At 44.4% G+C, this 22,794-nt stretch overlaps 1 protein-coding gene across 1 annotated transcript in view; it reads right to left on the bottom strand.

The window, feature by feature from the left end:
• LOC121312819 (attractin-like) overlaps positions 1-22,794 on the bottom strand; it is a 130,811-nt gene that overhangs the window by 16,919 nt on the left and 91,098 nt on the right. The window contains exons 25-26 of the mRNA XM_041244661.1: positions 14,425-14,486; positions 9,859-9,937 (exon numbers count right to left, since the gene is read on the bottom strand). Of these exons, the coding sequence (XP_041100595.1) occupies positions 9,859-9,937; positions 14,425-14,486 (141 nt within the window). The remainder of the gene's footprint in view (positions 1-9,858; positions 9,938-14,424; positions 14,487-22,794) is intronic.

The following is a 22,794-nucleotide window of genomic DNA, read 5'->3' as shown; positions in this document are numbered from 1 at the left end:
GGCCGTCCTCCCAGGTAAGAAGGGCAGCCAGGTAAGAAGGGCATTGGCCAGAGATGCCACCAAGAGGCCAGTGACAACTCTGAAAGACCTACAGCATTCCATGGCTGAGATGGGAGAAACTGTCCATGTGTCAACAATAGCTGAGGTACTCCATAAATCTGGCCTGCATGGAAGAGTGGAAAGAAGGAAGCCATTTCTGAAAAAAGCCAATGTAAAATCCTGCTTGGAATTTGCAAAAAGGCATGTGGGAGACTTTGAAAAGATGTGGCAAAAGATTTTGTGGTCCGATGAAACAAGAATTGAACTATTTGGCCTAAATGCAGAGTTACAACTGGCGCAAACCCAACACAGCACATCACCCAGGTAACACAATCCCTACTGTGAAGCATGGTGATGGCAGCATCATGCGACGGGGATGCTTTTCATCTGTAGGGACTAGGAAGCCTGTCAGGGTAGAGGGCAAAATGAATGGAGCTAAATACAGGCAAATCCTTGAGGAAAATCTGCTTCAGTCTGCAAAAGACCTAAGACTGGGACGGAGATTCACCTTTCAGGACAATGACCCCAAGCACACAGCCAAAGCGACACTGCAGTGGCTGAAAAACAAGAAAGTGAATGTCCTAGAGTGACCCAGTCAAAGCCCGGACTTGAATCTGATTGAGAATCTGTGGCAAGACTGACCACCAGCGATCCCCATCCAACTTGACAGAGCTTGAACAATATTGCATGATCTAGACATGTAAACGTGGTAGAGACTTACCACAAGACTCACAGCTATAATTGCTGCCAAAGGTGGTTCTACCAAGTACTGACTCAGGGGGGTGAATACTTATCTAACCAAGACATTTCAGTTTTTTTTTTCATTAACTGTTGTTTCACATCAAAGTGTTGAGTTGGTTGTGTAAATCAAAGGGAAAAACAAATGTGTTGAGGTTGTGATGATGACATTGGTATGAACGTTCAGTTAGCAATGAATTAGGAAAGAGAGTCAAAGGTTAACTGAACAACTTGTTTTAAATGGCCATGATTATTTCGCTGGCGCTACAATGAGGGAAACCACGATTCTTATATTTACGTTTGCTTGGCTTGGGAAGTTGGCTGGTGGCAGATATCGGGATGGTCATATAACAGGTAAAAATAGCACTGTTTTTATATTGGTGTCATTTGTTCAAAGAGAATAGCTGGTGGTATGCGAAGGTGGCGTTATAAAAGGGGGGCGGTATAACACACGAAAACTGTACTATCAGTTGACAAACTCCACTCTGCTCAGGGCACAAAGCGCTAATGGATCCCTGACTCAATGCACTCCAGTAATTGCACCAATATTAATCGTATTAATCAAAAGCATATTAAGAGCCTCTAAATCACTGTTGCATCACAGTGAGTGAACTCTGGTGGATTCAGCTGTTGTTTCAACACAGTAATACTACTGAATTGCTTATTTCACTAACATGCTCTACTAGTTTGGTTTCCAGACCAAGGCACTTGGGAGCAATAAAGAATGAACAATAAAAGATTGCTTGTTAAAACAACCAGAAATTTTGTATTTTAGTCTTTGTCATATTAATTAGCAGTGCTAGGGTTCATAACATTTTATTTTATTTCTTTATTTATTTAATTCTCTTATATTAAGTGTATGGCGCCAATACTTTTGTCTCCTCTCTCGGGCATTTCAAGGGAACACACTAGCACTGTTACAGCTCAAGAAGCGCCACAACTAAAAGAATGGTTTTCCTCCATACAATTTTATATCAGTAATGGTGTAACATTTTTTAATCTGTATGGGACCCTGCCACTGCACCTGTAATGCAGTACAATAAGACCTAATTGGCAAGATCATAATTCAAGCATTTTGCTCCTGCAACCTATAGAAAATGACTACAGCACAAGACAGCACACTCTGAAAGAAAACGACAAGCCCTTGGGACAGGGCAAGATCAATAAAGTAAACATTTCTTCCACTTATAGGATTGTGGGGGATTCGGTTCACAGAGCTGCCAGTTTTGATTTGCTGTCCAAATCTGATCAGCTTTTCAACCATTTGGCTAGATTCTCCCTTCCTTGAGATTTAAAAGATACAGCATAGCAAGGGGTTGTCTAAAATCCACCCTTAGGAAAAAATACTCTAACAATGTTGTTGTACTATACATGAATGATAAAGATTAGCATGTTGAGTCCAACACTATGTACAAACATGTATTAACATAATGGTACACTGTTTATCAATAGCTAAGAAACAAGCTGAGCGTTTTGTTTTGAAAACCAGTGTAAAAACTAGCACAGTACAAAATATGGAAGTAACTGAAGTGAGCCGGCATCCTACGACTGTTACATGCTATATGTATTCCATTAAAAAGATTAATGTCCCTGAGGGGCTTGCTTGTGCTGTGCGAGTTACAGTCAGGCGAGCGCAGGTTTGTGTACGGGCTGTGAAGCCGACTCTGCTGCTCCTGCGGGTTAGGGATCGTTTCTCCTCATTTCGTTACACTGGACCTTACCCAGCGTGGAGATGGTCACTCCATGAGACGCGGGCAGCAACGCTGGGCGAGATTTCTTTTTTCTGCCAGCATGATCGATAGACATGATTCAATATTATGGCAATTTTTTTGGTAAATATATAAAACATTGCTGCTTGTTTTATAGCACTACTAGGTACTTCATCTTGAGCATCTCAAATACTTCCCTCAATCCCCCCTAAAGATCTAGCCTTGCAAAGCTGCTGATTAAAAAAAAAAAAACCCCACCAAGACACAAGCTTTAACTTATTTATCCCATATTATTACTATTATTATTAAGATGCCAGTGCAAGGAGAATGCCATTATTTCCATGAATGTACTTCTGTGGTATTTGAACTGTTCTGTTTCTTCATGTAGCTGGGCTGAGGAACGTGTTAACAAGCTTGACTGCAGCATGTGCCACTATAGCTTGTTCGTTCAACTCAAAAGTTAAAGCGACTCTCTTTCACTTGAGCAGAATTGTAAAGAGAGAACCCAAACCAGCCTGACGCCAATTAGCAAATGAGCCTTGACAAGGTGTTTGCTTATCTTAGTGTACTGTATAGTCTTCATAATTGTATTAACAGTCTATTGCTTTACACTACCCATGTAGGAATTATATATGCATTATACTTCAGCCAGTCCAACAACCTGGTTGTAAAAATCAATTGTGAAAATAAACCAAAACTGTGGGGGCCCGCCTACTACAAACTGCAGCGAAACTCAATGTGTTCGGGCTGTTCTTTGAATGTAGAACGGATGCCGCAAGACGTATGAAAGAATGACAATACTCCCACTTTTTTTTACTTGTGCGGAGCCTGGATGAAATGTGTAATGGGGGTTAACTGTAGGGTTAACTGGAGGACTGTAGATGGAGAGGACACAAAGTTATCTTGTTTTATTTCATTTAATGGCTGTGTAGCGTGAGAGTCAATCCGGTGTAAAAGTGCTGCAAATAAATTCCTGAAGTGACCCGACCCCATCACTAGAAAATGCATCAGTGGGAAAAGGGGGTTGAAATAAACAGCGTAAATTCAAAGAGGGCTCTGCCTAGGACGTTAAGGTGTTGCAAAGAAGCCGTGTCATTCTTACCTTTTCTTACAAATACACAAGGCATTAATTAATTTCCTTTTACTGTGAAACACCTTTCATTTCCCAAGGACATCTGCAAAATGCACCTTCACAACACTGTAACAAAGACTTTAGAATTTGCCAAGGCAAATCACTGACAAGAACCACAAACTAAAATGATTTTCAATACAAATTATTATGTATTACCGGTTCATTGTAATAGAATGTAATCTATATTCATTTAATAAATCATTTAATGAATTCTGCAATTATTAAAAAAATAAATCAAATTGGTATAAAATTAAAGAGACATGATTTTTATTTTATTTTAGGGTGCTTATTATTTAAATGTGTAGTATTCCAATTAGAAGTTTCATATGCAGGGCTATTAGTGGTGGCAATATCTTAATGTTAAAAAGCTAGCTGTAAACATTTAGAGCACTGGTTCTCAACTCTGGCCCGAGACCCAATCCAGTCCAGGTTTTTACTCCAAGCAGGTTCGAATGTAGTTAAATGAAGCTGCTAAGAGGCCATTAACCAATTTCGGGCCTGCTTGGAGTAAAGACCAGGACTGGAATGGACAGAGTTGAGTACCATTAATTGAGAGATTTGCCCAAGTGTTTAAATGTTGTAAAAATCTGCAGACTCTATATAGGTGTTACAGTGTACAGTATGTATACAGTGCAGGCCAACTTACTTGATGGCTTTATCGATTGGTTGAAAAAATGCTTAATACTATACAGAACCCACTTTTGAAGGGAATACTGAATGAGGTTAATACAGCTTTTGACGCAGGGCAACAAGCCACAAGGAAGGAGGAGAATTACCTGAAGTAGAACTCTTATCAAAACACCCCTTTCCTCTTGGTCGCCCTGGCACCTCACCTCATGCTCTCAAAGCTTTATTTACACCTTTAGGTTCATCAAAACAGAACGAGGAGGCAAGAAGAGGGGTTTGCCAGGGGCGTAGGCAATAGGTCTTGGCAGAACTCCCAAAGTTAAATTACACTACAAGTAGATTTTTCCTTCCATCATGTCAATAAAGAGTAAGACTCACGTTACCTGGTTACTACCCGACACGGGATTGAACATGAAAAACAAAGTTTAGTGTTCCTTCAAAGTTATATAAGAACATTTACAAACTCAGCACACTCACTCCCATCCTCTGCCCAGAGCTGGAGCTGCAAAGAGTGGCATGCAAGAAAGCAAGCAAGCAGGCAGACTCGGGCCCCCCATTTTTAAATCTTTTTTTTAAAAACGAATTAGTGTTTCTTGGTCTGCCTATCAGCCCTGCACTCATAAGCCACAAGCCTGCAGCTATTCTGAAGGTGTACACACAGGGCTCCTCCACAGAGGTGCAAAACGAAGTTTCACTGTATGGGCGGTTGAGGAGTGGGTGACTTCAGGTATATAAATTACACAGGACAAAGGGAAATTAGCCACTTTCCTTTTGCCCCCCCCCAATTGGAATTTAGCTAGAATACTCTGGTTTAAGGGTTATTTTAAACAAAGGTTTTAAGGAGGACCCTGAGTGGATCATCCAGTTAAAGCGCTGCCGCTGGGAGTGCAGGATGAGTCACACAGCTTGGATGGCACTGGTTCGCGTCCGGGCTGTGCAACGAGGCCGAACTCTGCTGGGAGCTCCCAAGTGAGCGTCACATTGGCTCTGACATTCCTGGGGTGGGGGATGGGAAACCGGCAGGGACTCCTTCTCCTCATCGTGCAACAGCATTTTTTTATAGCCATATGCTGGGTAATCTTCCAAGAGAAGGGGTAATGCTGATGTCCAGTCTCTACTGTTAATGGTTAGGGACTACAGAATAATAATGACAATGATAATAACGAGTAAACAATAGACTAGATTAACAATCATTTAAAACATAGTCCATAATGTTTTTTTTTTTTTTTTTTTTAAATATAGACCATAAAATTGATACTCTGCTGCATTGAAAAATATGTATTAATAAAGAAACACGTGCTACAAATCAAGGATTACTGTATATCCCGGTAGCTCTTACACTGAGCTTTTTTTCTTATAAAAATAAAATAACAAAAAAGCAATTTGCCACATTTTAGGCCTGCTTTTCAGTCACATATATGAACTCACAGCCATGTCAATGTGGTTTAAGTTGACTAAAATGTTCAGTTAAATACAAGTTAAATACAAATACATTATTAAAACAGGCAATCTCAATGTGTTTGGAATAAAACATTTTCTTTGCCAGGTACAACATCCAAATACTGGATGATGTGACAGAATATTCAACTGTAACCTGCTAGTTTCAGAAACATAACTTTTTTTGCACATTTGTCTTTTGAGATTTATTAATGTTTAAAAATTCAGTTTTACCAAGACATTTGAAATTGCATATCAGTTCTATTTGACACATACAGAGGGTGAATAAATGGAATTGTCTTATGGACTGAGTTCTGCGAGCGCTCTGATATACAGTAAACCACTCCTAACATACTGCTATCTGTTTGTCAGGGTTCATGAAAGAAAACAAAGAGGAAATACAAATTGTTATCAATTGTGAGCATATGCCCTATCTTCCTCAACAAAAGGCGTCCTGCCACCACACAATAAATGTACTTCCTGTGCAGCAGTAAGACCATTCCTCTATGAAGTGTCAAATAGGGCAACAAAGGCACCCTACAGACACAGATGCAATGCACAAAGCCAGTGTCACTGGCATTTCTTAGCATTGTCACAGGTCTAACCTCCACACAGACAGAACATGCTCCGTTACAAACCCACAATTTAGAAAAAACCAGCATTGATTAGAATGGCACAAAAAAGGACTCTAAAAAAACTAATTTTTTTATTGCAGTGTACAGAAGGAAGAGAATACCATAACGCTGAATACAACCCCCTCTTCCATCCTGTCTACACACACAAGTTTCAGAAAGCACAGCACAAAAATCACTCTGGAATGTCTTGACTTTGCCCCTGGCTGTGTGTGGCATTTGACAGCTTACAGATATGCCCACAACCTTGGCAAGACCTGGAAATGAACTGCCTGCCGTGTTGATGACGCATAACGAGGGGAAGCAGAGGGGTTAATAGCCCCCCACCCCTCTCAGAAAATGACATTAAACTCTGTGCTGGGATCACCAACTTGTTTTAGAAATGAGAAAATGCTTTCCGTGTTTATCTATGAAACTGCCTGCTTGCTAAAGCTCTGAAATCAGTATTTTATAAGTCGTCTCCAGTAACTATGGTTTTGTGATTGAACAAAAGCACACTCTGCACCTAGTTTCTTTTCTTCTAAAAGGTTAACATACACCTACTACGCACTGTAATTATGGGAACATCTCATGTTAAATGGGGAGCTATTAGTCCAGGACTGATGGCAATAAAAAAGAGCCTACATAAACAAACACTCGTAAACACTCTCACTGTGTAGTAGTGTATGTTCTTAACTGAACTGATTTCATTTGAACCTTTCATTTGAACAGGCTTGGAATTAGCAGGTATCTGGTTCAAATCCAGCTTAGCCACTGACTCATTGTACGACCCTGAGCAAGTCACTTCACCTCCTTGTGCTCCGTCTTTCGGGTGAGACACTGCTGTAAGTGACTCTGCAGCTGATACATTGTTCACACACCCTAGTCTTGTATCTTGTTAAGCAGTTTGTGATGGTGGTCCACTATGAAAGGCACTATATAAAAATAAAGATTATTATATTATTAAAAATGTTTCGGGTATATTTCACAGCAAACATGTCTGAAGAATTAAAAAAAAAAAAAAAAAAAAAAAAAAAGAAATGGTTTATTGCCCCTCTACTTAATGACGGTAGTCAACTTTATTCTTTTGGTGTCCAGCAGGTTTTTTTGCTTTTTTGTACACATCGAAATCAGTTTTTAAGCCTTTAGGTCTACATTATTCTATATACAGTGCTTTCTGTTATTTCCCCAATACCGTCTTAAAACTGGTGGTGACTCGACTGCACTGCAGCCCCCGTAGAGACGTAATGCCGTTTTCAGTTTTTTCTATAAAGTACACACTTATTCTCCCTTCCAAAAAGACAATTCAAACATGTTTTTGAGCAGCTGCTTTTAAAAACTGTATATGCAATGACTGACTTGAACATTTCCTCAGATTTCTTTTACAGAAATACAAAAGTAATTTAAGTAAGTTGTTCCCTGGTAGGGTAGAAGAAACAGAAAACGCTCCTGGCACCCATCTGCAGGAAATAAACCTGATTGTAGTCAAGTTACAATGTCCATGAGAACTAAATTCACAAAACAAAATCAATACATTTTAACTTACTGTGTGTATCACTGCAAAACTCCAGGCTTACATCTCTGAAGATACAGCCTACAACAGCCCAACTCAATACAAGGACAGAACTCATTGATAAGGGAGGGAGAAACAATACAGACAACTCATCAACTTACAGCCTCCAATCTCAGCACAGAGAATGTTAGGTTATTTTCATAACCCTGGTTCACTGAAATAGAAATGTAACTCTTACTGAAGGGTATTTACCTCCTAACGACCCGAAACCTGAACACAATATATCAAAGCTGCTCACAGAGACTGCGGCGCAGTCATGTCCCCCCGCCAAGGGCAAAAAATGACAGCGCTCACAGACCTCAGAGTCATTTTTCCATCAAGCCTGCCATGGATGCAGCGACCTTGAAGGTTAATGGTTACATTTCTATTTCAATGAACCAGGGTTATGATAAGGGCAACATTGCCGCAGGACCAGAATGCTACAAGTCTAAGTCGAGGCTGCCTTGCACGTTACTATTTTGGTTAGGTATTGTGGTAGGCTCATCATCAAAGATGGATTGCCTTATTTCACCTGCTGTAGGCCAGGGCAATTGCAAGACAGCAATGGTCCTCTTGATCAGTGGTAGAAGCCCTGCTGACAGGGAGAGATTAACCTCAGGGAATGTGCTGTCTGACTCCACGTCCTCAGGACAGGAACGTCAGCAAATACTCACCCATCACCTCAGAGGCGGCAATGGACAGCATCCTGCTGCCAAGCTGCACTCGTAAACCCCTGGGATCCCAACGGGACAGGTGGGACTGAATGTTCACGCAGTAAGTCTATGGGCACTGTTCCTTGGTGGGAAACTGCTGCCTAAGACTTCTCCATCTGCTCTGAGTCCACTGATGGCTTGGAACAGTGACTCTGCTTCCTGAGAGGAGGAGGAGGAGGAGGAGGAGGAGGAGGAGGAAGAGAGGCAGGGGAGGATGAGAATGACCGCGAGGACGGCTTCTGTGTGGGATACTTTCCCAGGTGAGTCGTCCACTTTCCCTTGACAAGAGGGTGATGGGGAAGAGCGCTGTGCAGGAGCGAGGGACAGACAGACAGAGCTCTGTAGAGCTGCCGGAGACGTTTCTCCAGCATGCACTTGGAGAAATGTGAACAAAACCTTTAGAAACTGCTGTTCACCAGTGCCGACTCTGTGTGCTTTGGCCCCAGGCAAGAAGAGCATCTGCCGTGCTTGTCCTCAACAGAGAGACGGGCCTTGCACATCTCACAGGGATAAAACCCAGTCATTATGCAAGTAGTAATGAAATGTACAGTAACACTGTGCAGGTGCTACCTCAGTCTGCTTAAAGACAACAACGGGCCTGTTCAAGACCCGAACAAGACCGGTTTTAGCAGGTCGGAACCGGGTCGGTGACTTTAGTACAGGGTAGGTAAGGTTCCACCAGTTCGTAGTGACCTCGGGTAGCACTGTACAGGAAACCCTGTGCAAGCTACTGGCAAAGCGATTCAGTCAGAACTCATACTTAGGTCGGCCAGGGTGTCCTCAGCTCGCCGCACACCAGCAACTCCTGTAGTCTGGCCGGACACCTGCGGGTTTGCCTGTAAGTTCCCCAGAGCTGTGTTTCCCTCCGATGCTGTAGCTCAGAGTTGGCAGTGTAAAGAAAAAAACGGTCGGCTGACAGCACACGCTTCGGAGGACAGCGTGTATTCATCTTCGCCGCTCCCGAGTCAGCGCTGGCAGCAGCGAGCTGAGCCTAAAAATAATCCTATATGCCAAATTGGGAGAAAACAATAAAATAATTGCCGAATACTAAATTAAAAAAAAAAATACTTCTGAAAAGACCACATTTTTTTCTTCCTTTGAAACTTGCATTGCTTTCTTGCACACTGCATATAGAGACCTTTATTGGTGGTGAAGCACATTTGTGTTGCACTGATGCACAGCACTGATATATTGGGCACTGTGCAACAATATCCTATCCCACACATCCTCAGACTTTGCGGAGACACTCGGGTGCAGTATTAAAAGTTTAATGAAGAACACTAGCTTGGTCGAGTCTCACCTCTCTCCTCCGTGACGCCCAGCAGCTCTGTTTGATCTTCCACACGACTGCCGCCACCAACAGCAGGGACAGGAAACAGCTGGAAGACACAAGGGTCCAGTCAGGCACAGGAACAAGTGCAACACCATACACTCCCCTCAATGCTGCCCCAGCTTCCAGCTTTCTATTGATCAGTCCAACCAAATCCCTCCAAAACTGTCATTACAGGCTTTCCTGGAGCAAATCGGCACATACAATACCTGGTAACAGGGAAGAAGGGACTGAAGGAGGACAATTTCACTCTAAGTGAAATTAACAATGGGGTGCGCACTAGCTCCAATTTATTTAATTTCTGTAAAACGGAAGTACATTCCTATGACATGTAATGTAATATTGAATCAGTCAGCGTATGGCTTCTCCCTGGTATATATAAATTTCAGTTTTTCCCGATGCCAAAGATCAAGGGACTGCAGCAGCAGGAAAGAACTCCAAGCACATCCACCTAAGTTTCACAATTCTACTGTAAAAGGACAGAGGCAGGGCACTGACCAGTGGCCATGCACAGTGCAAGTAAGCACGAGTCCTAACCACTATGAAAAACAGGCTTGCCCACACTCATGCTTGCAGAACCTCATTGTAAGGTTTAGGAATTAATTACTAATACATTTAACTCCACTCATCATCACTAATAATTAGTGCTATCTTCAGTATTTTGTGTATTATATCTTCTGTGTACTAATAAAAGCACTAGCTGAACTGTTTGTCTACCTGCCTCAGTTTTGTCTTCTTCCCCATCCGTATCAACTCTGGTGGGCATTAACTCCCCTTCATACAAACTCTGTCAAGCCAGTTGGACAAAATGCATTCTGTTCTATTCTTCTTCATTATCTGTACAAGTTTACCACTGGACCATTTACTGCAAGTTTCCAAACTCTTTCAATCGGCCTCCTTTGATTAAAATTTAAAAGAACCCAACAATCAGAACCAGAGAACACAGTGTACAGCTACAGAGACAGTGATTTTCAAAGAAAATTTTGAAGTGTGTTGTGGACATAAAAGTTTCAGGGGGGGTGGGTGGGTGGGGGGGGGGGGGGGGGGGGGGGGCATTTACTAATTCCTGGTCTGACTGTGGTCACTGTACTGTCACAGTAAATACTCAACTGTGAAAAAGCCTAGCTTCACTTTCAGAACTCTGCTGACATCCAAAGGCATGTTAAAAAGCAGGCCATGTCATACGAAAAGCAAAAAAAACATGAAACTGCTGAAAGTTTTCTGCCTATAACCGACTCCCTCTCCTGCCAGATGTAACGTTATAGTCGGTTGTTAAGGGATTTAAGTACGACAAGGTGGTTTTATTCCACATTATTTAGTTTCTAATATTTGTCTAATTTCTACAACTTGACACATTACTGATTGAGAGGGTAGGTCATTTTTCCAGGATTCTGGCACATGCATTTATTCTGTTCAGCCTGCCAACTCCAGACTCCCAGAGAGCTGTTAACCAATGTAGCTACCAGTGCTCTACTTGAAATACCAACCATATGCACAACAAGCAATAGTGGTGAGTCCATGCTAAGTGCACCACATTGCCAATCTTACTACATCAAAAGACCATCCACTGATATCCATGTTTTTAAAATTCTCAAACATTAGCGTTTTTGAAGGGCATTGTTCTTCTGGTGTAGACGGTCCCCATGTCATTATACATCATACGGTCACTGCTGCAGAGATCATGGAAATACAGCAGCTGTAACCACACCATATGCCCTGTAGGTATCCACTGGAACCTCCCACAGTCTTACTGTATAGGGACCGCTGTCGCGCTGTCCAGTCCCTCAAGATGCATGCCAGAGCCAAGGCAACACTCCCTGAGGAACCAGTGACAATCAGCAACTTGACACAGCAGGCTGTTTCACCTGGGCTCTGGCATGCATGACTCATGCTGCACACCATACGGTTGTTTGACTAGTGGATGAGCCATCTGGGTGCACCAGCAATGTGAGCGCCACAAAAAATAAGTGATTAGTTTTAAATGAACTCATTGTTTTTCAGATGTGCCACTTTCTGGATCTATCTAGGGAACCGCTTGTCCAACTGTGAAAACGCACGTGGAGGGCCGGAGCATTTGATATATCATAACTTTGTCTTGATAGATGTAATTTTCTGAATATATGTAGAGAACCAATCGTCTAATTGTGATTAATCTTGAAGTATATTAGGAAATCTTGTTATGTCTAGTCTAAAGTGCTGAATCATATACAGTAACAGACCAATTCATGAAAAGTTTTTGCCATACAATAAATTATGTCTGCATTGTCTTTTTCGTATGTCACAGTTTTTTACATATTTTAGATTTAGAGAAGTACTCATTCAATTGTAATGAAACTTGGTCTGGACACACTTCATTCAGTACAAGCTTTTAACAATTAGATCTGTGCGTTTGTGACTCCTCAGTGGTCTTGAAGAGCGAGGATGGTGCCTTGCATGAGGCGAGTACAGGCACACGGTGGTATGCATTACCAATAGAGGAAGACCTTGCTTCACTGTCAGCAGTTCACTGACAGCATTAACAGTAGAGGAGGACCTCGCTCCACTGTCAGCAGTTCACTAACAGCATTAACAGTAGAGGAGGACCTCGCTCCACTGTCAGCAGTTCACTGACAGCATTAACAGTAGAGGAGGACCTCGCTCCACTGTCAGCAGTTCACTGACAGCATTACAAGTAGAGGAGGACCTCGCTCCACTGTCAGCAGTTCACTGACAGCATTGCCAATAGAGGAGGACCTCGCTCCACTGTCAGCAGTTCACTGACAGCATTGCCAATAGAGGAGGACCTCGCTCCACTGTCAGCAGTTCACTGACAGCATTGCCAATAGAGGAGGACCTCGCTCCACTGTCAGCAGTTCACTGACAGCATTGCCAATAGAGGAGGACCTCGCTCCACTGTCAGCAGTTCACTGACAGCATTGCCAATAGAGGAGGACCTCGCTCCACTGTCAGCAGTTCACTGACAGCATTGTTACTGGCAACATTGCCGCCCGTGGGCCCCTTGCTGCCTCCCTTCTTGGCCCAGGAGTACCCCCAGAGACTTTTGTGATTTTAAGGGGGGAGATGGCCTTTAAGGCCATGTGTGCTGTGCACACGGGAGGAGATGTGGTGGGGTGCCCCCGCCCCTGTGCACATTTTGTGTTTTATGTTGTCTGCTATATGCATTTTTGTAGTGGTGCACGGAGTGTGGATTGTGTGGCACAAGTGATGTAAAATGTATATTTGTATTTAGGCACAGGGACTGCACAATCAGCTCACATGCAGACTGTGCTCAGATTCAACTGAATGACTGATTAGCAATCGAGTCTCGGTGCAGCTGCATAAGTGTCAGTGTTTCAAGCACATTTTTATTCAATTTTAGTTTTAGACTTAATTGTTCTATTTCTACAAAATTAGCTTTTTTGCAATTAAAAACAACAGTTTAATTGTTCATTGTGTGCGTAGCGCTTTGGGATCCTGGTGATGAAAGGCACTATAGAAATGTACATTATTGTTGTTATAGTGCTTCTACAAACAAAGTTTAGAGGCGATTCGGCAGTGAGGGGTGTGCAACATGACCACATGCCTGAAGGGGGTAAAAATAATCTCCCCTCTGCCTGCTTCTGTTACTGACTTTCCCTGTTCTGCTTGCAGTCTGTGTCAAAGGAATGGAACTGACTAGATAACTGCATCTTCGACATCCTGGAGGTGTCACGATTCTCCTAATAGAACAGCTGGAACCCCAGGACAGCCTCCCAACAGAACAGAGCAGACAGCCTCCCAACAGAACAGAGCAGGACAGCCTCCCAACAGAACAGAGCAGGACAGCCTCCCAACAGAACAGAGCAGGACAGCCTCCCAACAGAACAGAGCAGGACAGCCTCCCAACAGAACAGAGCAGGACAGGCTCCCAACAGAACAGCTGGAACCCCACGACTGCCTCCTAATAGAACACTGGCTGGCACAATCCAAGCATGTTTCCTTTTCTCACTTTAGCAAAAAAAAATGTATAAATTATTAGCGCTTGTTTGGTCTCAGTTCGTTACAAAGTCCTCCTTCAGAAGTGCTAAACATCCTTTTTTGCAAAGCAATGTGATGAACAGTGAAGCTGATTATTCACCTTATCAATAACTTCCACCCAGCAGCGCAGTCAAGGTCTTTCATGTTAGCAAGCTGCCCTGGATAGCAGAGATGCCAGATTTCCTTTTTATCACACAACCTCTCACTTCCAGCCAAGTACCTTATCTGGCTGAAATAGCAGGCAGCTAAGACGACCTACTGTGTTTAATCCCCATTCACAGTCAGATTCACTATTTATCAACAATGAATACAAAGGGACCAACTGCCCTTTAATGCTACTGTCACAGCAAAGGATGATCAGAACCACAGAGATATTCTTCAGGAATGACTGACCTGGTGTGCATTTTCTGTATTACAAGATTCTAATGCGTCCACATATTCAGAAAATGCGTATTCATTTATTTAGTTTGATTTATTTTACATTGCAGCAATGTCACACTTACACACAAGCGCTTTGGGTCTCTTGATCTGTATACTCACCTGAAAAACGTCACAAAGAACTGCACCAGGTCCATGAAGTTACTGTGTTGAGAGAAGGCAATCTGCATGAAAAAAAAAGAAAATAACAATAATCATTTTTAAACGGTGCATTTCCCATCAGTAACACAAGGTTTCCAAGCACACAGGCAAAGACCATGGGACCCCTCTAGAGAAGTGGCATAAGTGTGAAGCCATAAAAAACTAAAGGGAGGGAAGAAAAAACCCCTACCTGTTCTGGTCACCACGAAAATATAGACAAGGAAATATTGTTGCTATAGAACAACACATTATATTTAGAGAGGTAGAGGCAGGCGCTCTTAGAACTCTCTTAGAACACCCTACACCTTAATATTAACTTACATTAAAAGGAGAAAGGCGTGTTTATATTAAAAAAAAAAAAAAAACACACACACACACACACACACTCTATCAAAATGACATGTGAAGCCACCTACTCTAAGGCCAGAGAAAATTTAGGGCAACGGATACGCTCAGTAACAAAAGAATAAAGACTTAGAATAAGAACATAAGTCCCCCTACCTGAGTGTAAAAGTATTATTTCATGTGCAAATGTCAATAGTGTTTAAAGCTGCATAATGCTCCCACTAGCTTAATGAGGCAGCTCCACACAACTCTTAGCATCGATCCTTTTGTGCTAATTAAAGGCTGGAGTTACTAACTTTTCCATGTGTATTTTGCACCTATTTTCACCCTTTTTTCAATAAGCACCGAAATCTATAGAATACAAAAACAACCATTAAAGGGCCCTGGTCACATTAAAGTAAGGCATTCAAGTCTCAGCACTTGAAGGCACACAGTTCAAATGGGTCCCACCAGGTTTGTTGGTGCTTTTGCATACCATTACAGGACAAAAGGGTCAGCCCAGATCAACCCTCCTTTATGCGACATGCAATTCAAAAGTATTCTTAAATCAAACTGGGAAGACATTGTTCTTTGCTCTAACCTGCTGGTGATGCTTTACCCCTTCCAATAAAAGCATGTATCTGTATGTACAGCATCTAGGACAGCAATTAAAGCACCGATTGACATAGTAAAAAAGAAATGACTGAGACCAGTGGCAAGGCTGAAAACTGCGAGTCACCTCCTGTCTGGGCTTGATTGATTAGAGCCGTAGCGTCAATGAACTGCAAATAAAGTGCTTTAAAACCCCTAAGGAGTTCTGTATAATAGAGCTGTCAGACTGGTATTGAACAGCGATTATAAGACACACCGCTGCATTATGCATAGGAGGTTACATTTAACTGGCAGACGCAGCAGCGAATGCTATCAGCTCTTATACGAACCATGCCTGATTGGCTTTCCTTATCTCCAGGGCTCCTGACTCAAACAGAAAATTCTGTATGGCTTTAGAAACTCTGAAAATGCCAGGTAACCAGTGTCTAATTTTAAATTCCAAGTGTATCATACTGTATAGGGAATATTATACATCAATATCTACTGACTTCAGCCAAGCGTGTAAAGAATTTCCCCATCTTATTTCTAAATGAAAGTGCACTATGGTTTAATGCAACCGTTCACTTCTTCACACAGGGACTGGTGAGGGGATGGAATGGGCTGCCTAGTCATGTTGATGAAGGAGACTCTTCTTCACACAGAGTGGCGAGGGGATGGAATGGGCTGCCTAGTCATGTTGATGAAGGAGACTCTTCTTCACACAGAGTGGCGAGGGGATGGAATGGGCTGCCTAGTCATGTTGATGAAGGAGACTTCACAAAGGGACTGGCGAGGGGATGGAATGGGCTGCCTAGTCATGTTGATGAAGAAGACTCTTCTTCACACAGAGTGGCGAGGGGATGGAATGGGCTGCCTAGTCATGTTGATGAAGGAGACTTCACAAAGGGACTGGCGAGGGGATGGAATGGGCTGCCTAGTCATGTTGATGAAGGAGACTTCACAAAGGGACTGGCGAGGGGATGGAATGGGCTGCCTAGTCATGTTGATGAAGGAGACTCTTCTTCACACAGAGAGTGGTGAGGGGATGGAATGGGCTGCCTAGTCATGTTGATGAAGAAGACTCTTCTTCACACAGAGTGGAGAGGGGATGCAATGGGCTGCCTAGTCATGTTGATGAAGGAGACTTCACAAAGGGACTGGCGAGGGGATGGAATGGGCTGCCTAGTCATGTTGATGAAGGAGACTTCACAAAGGGACTGGCGAGGGGATGGAATGGGCTGCCTAGTCATATTGTTAACACAGAATCTCTTAGATCCTCTATGGCCCAACTTGACAAAAGTTCTGAGATCAATCAGCTACGAGGAGCAGGATGAGCTTAGATGGGCCGAATGTTTGGATAACGTTTGATACTAAATTACTAATACTAATTATTAACACCACTGGTCCCAAGGTGGCACAAGCATAGCAGGACTGCTGCTCTATACCATACGAAAATGTACACACAAGGAGGACATTGAGCCCATCCAAGCTCGTCTTGTTCCTTGTAGCTGATTGATCTCAAAAATGTATCTAGTTTAACTGTTTAATGTCATCTATAGAAAAGCTGGTGGCAATTTTAGCTGCCTGTCAAAACATGCAGGTGTTACCTAACCTAAATTAGCCTAAATATTCCAGACAACATGGGTGTAGTTATGTAAAAGGAAAACTGCCAGCTATTAAATCACCCCAAAAAACAGACATTCACTAATAACAATAAATCATTTAATTCCTTCTTTGCTCTGGGTATCTAATACAAAGCTTAAGGCAGTGGCTTGTGTTTAGCTGGTGTTACAATGACCCCTGCTGCTCAGAACAGGTACTGCACATGCAAGTAGTAGAGCAGATAAACCATGCATAACCCACAAACCTAGCTCAATAGCTGACTGCCAAGTCAATATTGCAAAAGGAGTTCCAATATTTGATATCTTACATTTAGCAGACACATACATTTCTTAGATATTAATTGTATTATTTTTTTTGATTTTAAGAGGTCTGCCTGTTGATCAAATCACATCATGTCAGTAACCAGTTTTTTTTTTTTTTTCCAATACTAGAATATGATTTATAGATATTATCATTGGCACACATCAGAAAGAGTTGTTTTATGTTAGTTCACTATTCTGATACCAAACCAGCTGTTGCTCCAATGAAACTTGAAACATTTGACGAAAAATGGGTTGTGCAAGGGTTACCCAGTAACAAGCAACAAACTTTACCTGAGAAAATACAAAATAAAACAGGCACATATTTGAATTTGAACCTTAAGCCTGCTTGCCATAAACCTCATTACATAACACATTTGTGACAATTATAAAAAGTACATCTTGCAGTTTACCAGAAAAAAACAAAAAAAACAGTAGAAATGACTACTCAAAACAACTCTGAAGCAAAGAGAAGATGAGGGATCCAGACAGAAGCAACCCTTGAGTACCCTAACTGTCCGCTCATTTCTACTGCTGCTACAGTACATACCGTACCCTTGGTTTTCACACCTTCATATTCTATTAGGAACAGCTTCTTACTTACTACACTCCTACTCTCTAATCCGATTTGCAACACATGGTACAGAAGCATGCAAATGCAAAGGGACAGCTTTCTCCAGTGTCGATCAGTAAATAAGGTATGAAACGAGCACAGTTCTTAATCCTACAGAGGTCTGCCTTTCCAAGACTCTGCTTTAACCACTAGGAGGACCTCTCAGTCAAAACAGAAAAGCCTTGACACCCAAACTGCCAGTTCAGTAAAGAAATACAAGGTTACTGTATACCTAATAGCATACAACAGAGCCGTTTCCCAATTCCTAACCACTAGGCCATCCAGTCTCCCAGTCACTCCACCCTAACCACTAGGCCACCCTGCCTCCCAGTCACTCCACCCTAACCACTAGGCCACCCTGCCTCCCAGTCACTCCACCCTAACCACTAGGCCACCCTGCCTCCCAGTCACTCCACCCTAACCACTAGGCCACCCTGCCTCCCAGTCACTCCACCCTAACCACTAGGCCATCCTGCCTCCCAGTCACTCCACCCTAACCACTAGGCCATCCAGTCTCCCAGTCACTCCACCCTAACCACTAGGCCACCCTGCCTCCCAGTCACTCCACCCTAACCACTAGGCCACCCTGCCTCCCAGTCACTCCACCCTAACCACTAGGCCACCCTGCCTCCCAGTCACTCCACCCTAACCACTAGGCCACCCTGCCTCCCAGTCACTCCACCCTAACCACTAGGCCACCCTGCCTCCCAGTCACTCCACCCTAACCACTAGGCCACCCTGCCTCCCAGTCACTCCACCCTAACCACTAGGCCACCCTGCCTCCCAGTCACTCCACCCTAACCACTAGGCCATCCAGCCTCCCAGTCACTCCACCCTAACCACTAGGCCACCCTGCCTCCCAGTCACTCCACCCTAACCACTAGGCCACCCTGCCTCCCAGTCACTCCACCCTAACCACTAGGCAATCCTGCCTCCCAGTCACTCCACCCTAACCACTAGGCCACCCTGCCTCCCAGTCACTCCACCCTAACCACTAGGCCACCCTGCCTCCCAGTCACTCCACCCTAACCACTAGGCCATCCAGTCTCCCAGTCACTCCACCCTAACCACTAGGCCACCCTGCCTCCCAGTCACTCCACCCTAACCACTAGGCCACCCTGCCTCCCAGTCACTCCACCCTAACCACTAGGCCACCCTGCCTCCCAGTCACTCCACCCTAACCACTAGGCAATCCTGCCTCCCAGTCACTCCACCCTAACCACTAGGCCACCCTGCCTCCCAGTCACTCCACCCTAACCACTAGGCCACCCTGCCTCCCAGTCACTCCACCCTAACCACTAGGCCACCCTGCCTCCCAGTCACTCCACCCTAACCACTAGGCCACCCAGCCTAGTCACTCCACCCTAACCACTAGGCCACCCTGCCTCCCAGTCACTCCACCCTAACCACTAGGCCATCCCAGTCACTCCACCCTAACCACTAGGCCACCCTGCCTCCCAGTCACTCCACCCTAACCACTAGGCCACCCTGCCTCCCAGTCACTCCACCCTAACCACTAGGCCACCCTGCCTCCCAGTCACTCCACCCTAACCACTAGGCAATCCTGCCTCCCAGTCACTCCACCCTAACCACTAGGCCACCCTGCCTCCCAGTCACTCCACCCTAACCACTAGGCCACCCTGCCTCCCAGTCACCCCACCCTAACCACTAGGCCACCCTGCCTCCCAGTCACCCCACCCTAACCACTAGGCCACCCTGCCTCCCAGTCACCCCACCCTAACCACTAGGCCACCCTGCCTCCCAGTCACTCCACCCTAACCACTAGGCCACCCTGCCTCCCAGTCACTCCACCCTAACCACTAGGCCACCCTGCCTCCCAGCACTAGGCCACCCTGCCTCCCAGTCACTCCACCCTAACCACTAGGCCACCCTGCCTCCCAGTCACTCCACCCTAACCACTAGGCCACCCTGCCTCCCAGTCACTCCACCCTAACCACTAGGCCACCCTGCCTCCCAGTCACTCCACCCTAACCACTAGGCCACCCTGCCTCCCAGTCACTCCACCCTAACCACTAGGCCACCCTGCCTCCCTGTCACTCCACCCTAACCACTAGGCCACCCTGCCTCCCAGTCACTCCACCCTAACCACTAGGCCACCCTGCCTCCCAGTCACTCCACCCTAACCACTAGGCCACCCAGTCACTCCACCCTAACCACAGCCACCCTGCCTCCCAGTCACTCCACCCTAACCACTAGGCCACCCTGCCTCCCAGTCACTCCACCCTAACCACTAGGCCACCCTGCCTCCCAGTCACTCCACCCTAACCACTAGGCCACCCTGCCTCCCAGTCACTCCACCCTAACCACTAGGCAATCCTGCCTCCCAGTCACTCCACCCTAACCACTAGGCCACCCTGCCTCCCAGTCACTCCACCCTAACCACTAGGCCACCCTGCCTCCCAGTCACTCCACCCTAACCACTAGGCCACCCTGCCTCCCAGTCACTCCACCCTAACCACTAGGCCACCCTGCCTCCCAGTCACCCCACCCTAACCACTAGGCCACCCTGCCTCCCAGTCACCCCACCCTAACCACTAGGCCACCCTGCCTCCCAGTCACCCCACCCTAACCACTAGGCCACCCTGCCTCCCAGTCACCCCACCCTAACCACTAGGCCACCCTGCCTCCCAGTCACCCCACCCTAACCACTAGGCCACCCTGCCTCCCAGTCACCCCACCCTAACCACTAGGCCATCCTGCCTCCCAGTCACTCCACCCTAACCACTAGGCCACCCTGCCTCCCAGTCACTCCACCCTAACCACTAGGCCACCCTGCCTCCCAGTCACTCCACCCTAACCACTAGGCCACCCTGCCTCCCAGTCACTCCACCCTAACCACTAGGCCACCCTGCCTCCCAGTCACTCCACCCTAACCACTAGGCCACCCTGCCTCCCAGTCACTCCACCCTAACCACTAGGCCACCCTGCCTCCCAGTCACTCCACCTTAACCACTAAGCCACCCTGCCTCCCAGTCACTCCACCCTAACCACTAGGCAATCCTGCCTCCCAGTCCCTCTGCTCTAACCAGTTCATTCCATGCCTCTGGTTCACACTGTAAGCTAGTATGCCACAATGTTTAAAGACTGCTTTCCCTGGACTGCACAGGAGTCAGAAGAAACCTTTAACACCAAAGTAGTCAAAGAAGAATTAAAAGGAACAAAAACAGATTGTTGGAAGTTACATAACTTACACCGATGGCAGCAAAAAAGCAGAAGGAACTGTAAAGACATCTGCTGCATTCACTGTTTACTCACACAGACAAAAATTAATAACAACAACAACAACAACAAACACTGCTGGGCTGCTGCAATGGATTGAAGAGGAGAAAGTGCTGGGAGAGCTCAACGGAGCGGGAGGCCGAATGATAAGAGCACAAAACAAGGGGGGTTGGAGGCTGGAGAGAGTTCAAAATAATAATGACAGGGTGGGCTAAAGAACCTTTTAATTTTTTAAAACTTATATACTGTATTAGAAAAACTAGTTTCTCTGCTCTGCAATCCCACCATTTCTATTCCAACTCTGAAATAACTGTGCTGCTTCAGAATTAAAAAAAAAAAAAAGTATTGACCTTGGAAGCGAACGGAGCGAATGGCTAATTCAAGCTTATGTAGAGTTGTTTGGTCACATACTGCACACAGTAGTACAAAAGAAGCAGGGGTCCAGTAGAAATCACATGGCAAGATAAGAGTTCAATCTGACTACTATAAATGACTACGTGGCCAGACAAAACTGAATTCATTATGTTTTTCAAGTGGGAAATTAGCAATGCACATTCAGGAGAGCAAGCGGCATTGCCAAGCGGAAAGTCCAGTTATTCATTAATTTATTACTTAAAACTACAAGACTCCTCCACCAATAATTAAAACACAAAAGTCTGACACAATTTCAAGGGCACCAATAGTATTATATTAAACTTACTGCCATCATTTAAAAAAAAAAAAAAAAGTAAACAAAGTTTGGCAGGTCTTCTCAATCGCTATGCAAACTGTACACTAACATGAGGGGGACGGGACGGGACGGGACGGGACGGGACGGGACCTTAATACTTGCAAGCAACCTGACTCTCACTGACCCAGTATGTACCAGATTTGTACCACACTACACAACGTGCAATCAATTGCATACAAAGCTTTTACATTCCACTTTAATGTAATAAATCTAACCAAGATAGCAGATCCATGTCCCTAATTTACCGTTTATGTAAATAACTCTCTACTGCCTACACTGTACTCTGACACTGTCTGTACGGTTCGAAGTATTTGAAATCTACCTTTGACAGAACAATGTGGAGCAATAATGAAGAGAAATAAACAAATGTGTCAACTACATACATCCTCAGTCATGGCTGTCAATTCAAAATCACAGCCTACAGAATAGCATATTGCAGAATAAGATACACCAAATGAAAGTGGCCATTAAGATGGACCAAGTTATGGACTCCAGAAACTGACATCATGTGGGAGAAATAGGTTATTATGCCCATTTTCACATGGCAGTAAATGTCAACGTTGTAAACATGTGTATAAAGTACCAAGGATAGCACACCTCTACATATCTAACAGTTGTTAGAAAGTACTTGACAACAAAAACAATTATTTAAGATATGCAGAAGCAGATTTACTGCATTAACAGTTATAGTTCACTTGACGAAGAAAAGCCCAAGACAGATCTGGATCAAACTTTATGTGAAATTTAACCTTGAACACGTGTGTTCTCTAAAGTTGTAAAGAAAGGAAACAGAGACAGAAATTGCAGTTTTTTAAAACTGTAATTAATCAAGCACTGCAGCCACTCTCAAGTGAAAGCCAAGATATGAATTGCTGAGATTTGTTATGGTTGGTTCATCTCAACATATCTCA

This window comes from Polyodon spathula, chromosome 1 (genome assembly GCF_017654505.1).
Source record: "Polyodon spathula isolate WHYD16114869_AA chromosome 1, ASM1765450v1, whole genome shotgun sequence".
Taxonomy (NCBI): Eukaryota; Metazoa; Chordata; class Actinopteri; order Acipenseriformes; family Polyodontidae; genus Polyodon; species Polyodon spathula.
This window is presented reverse-complemented; position numbering and strand designations above follow the sequence as displayed.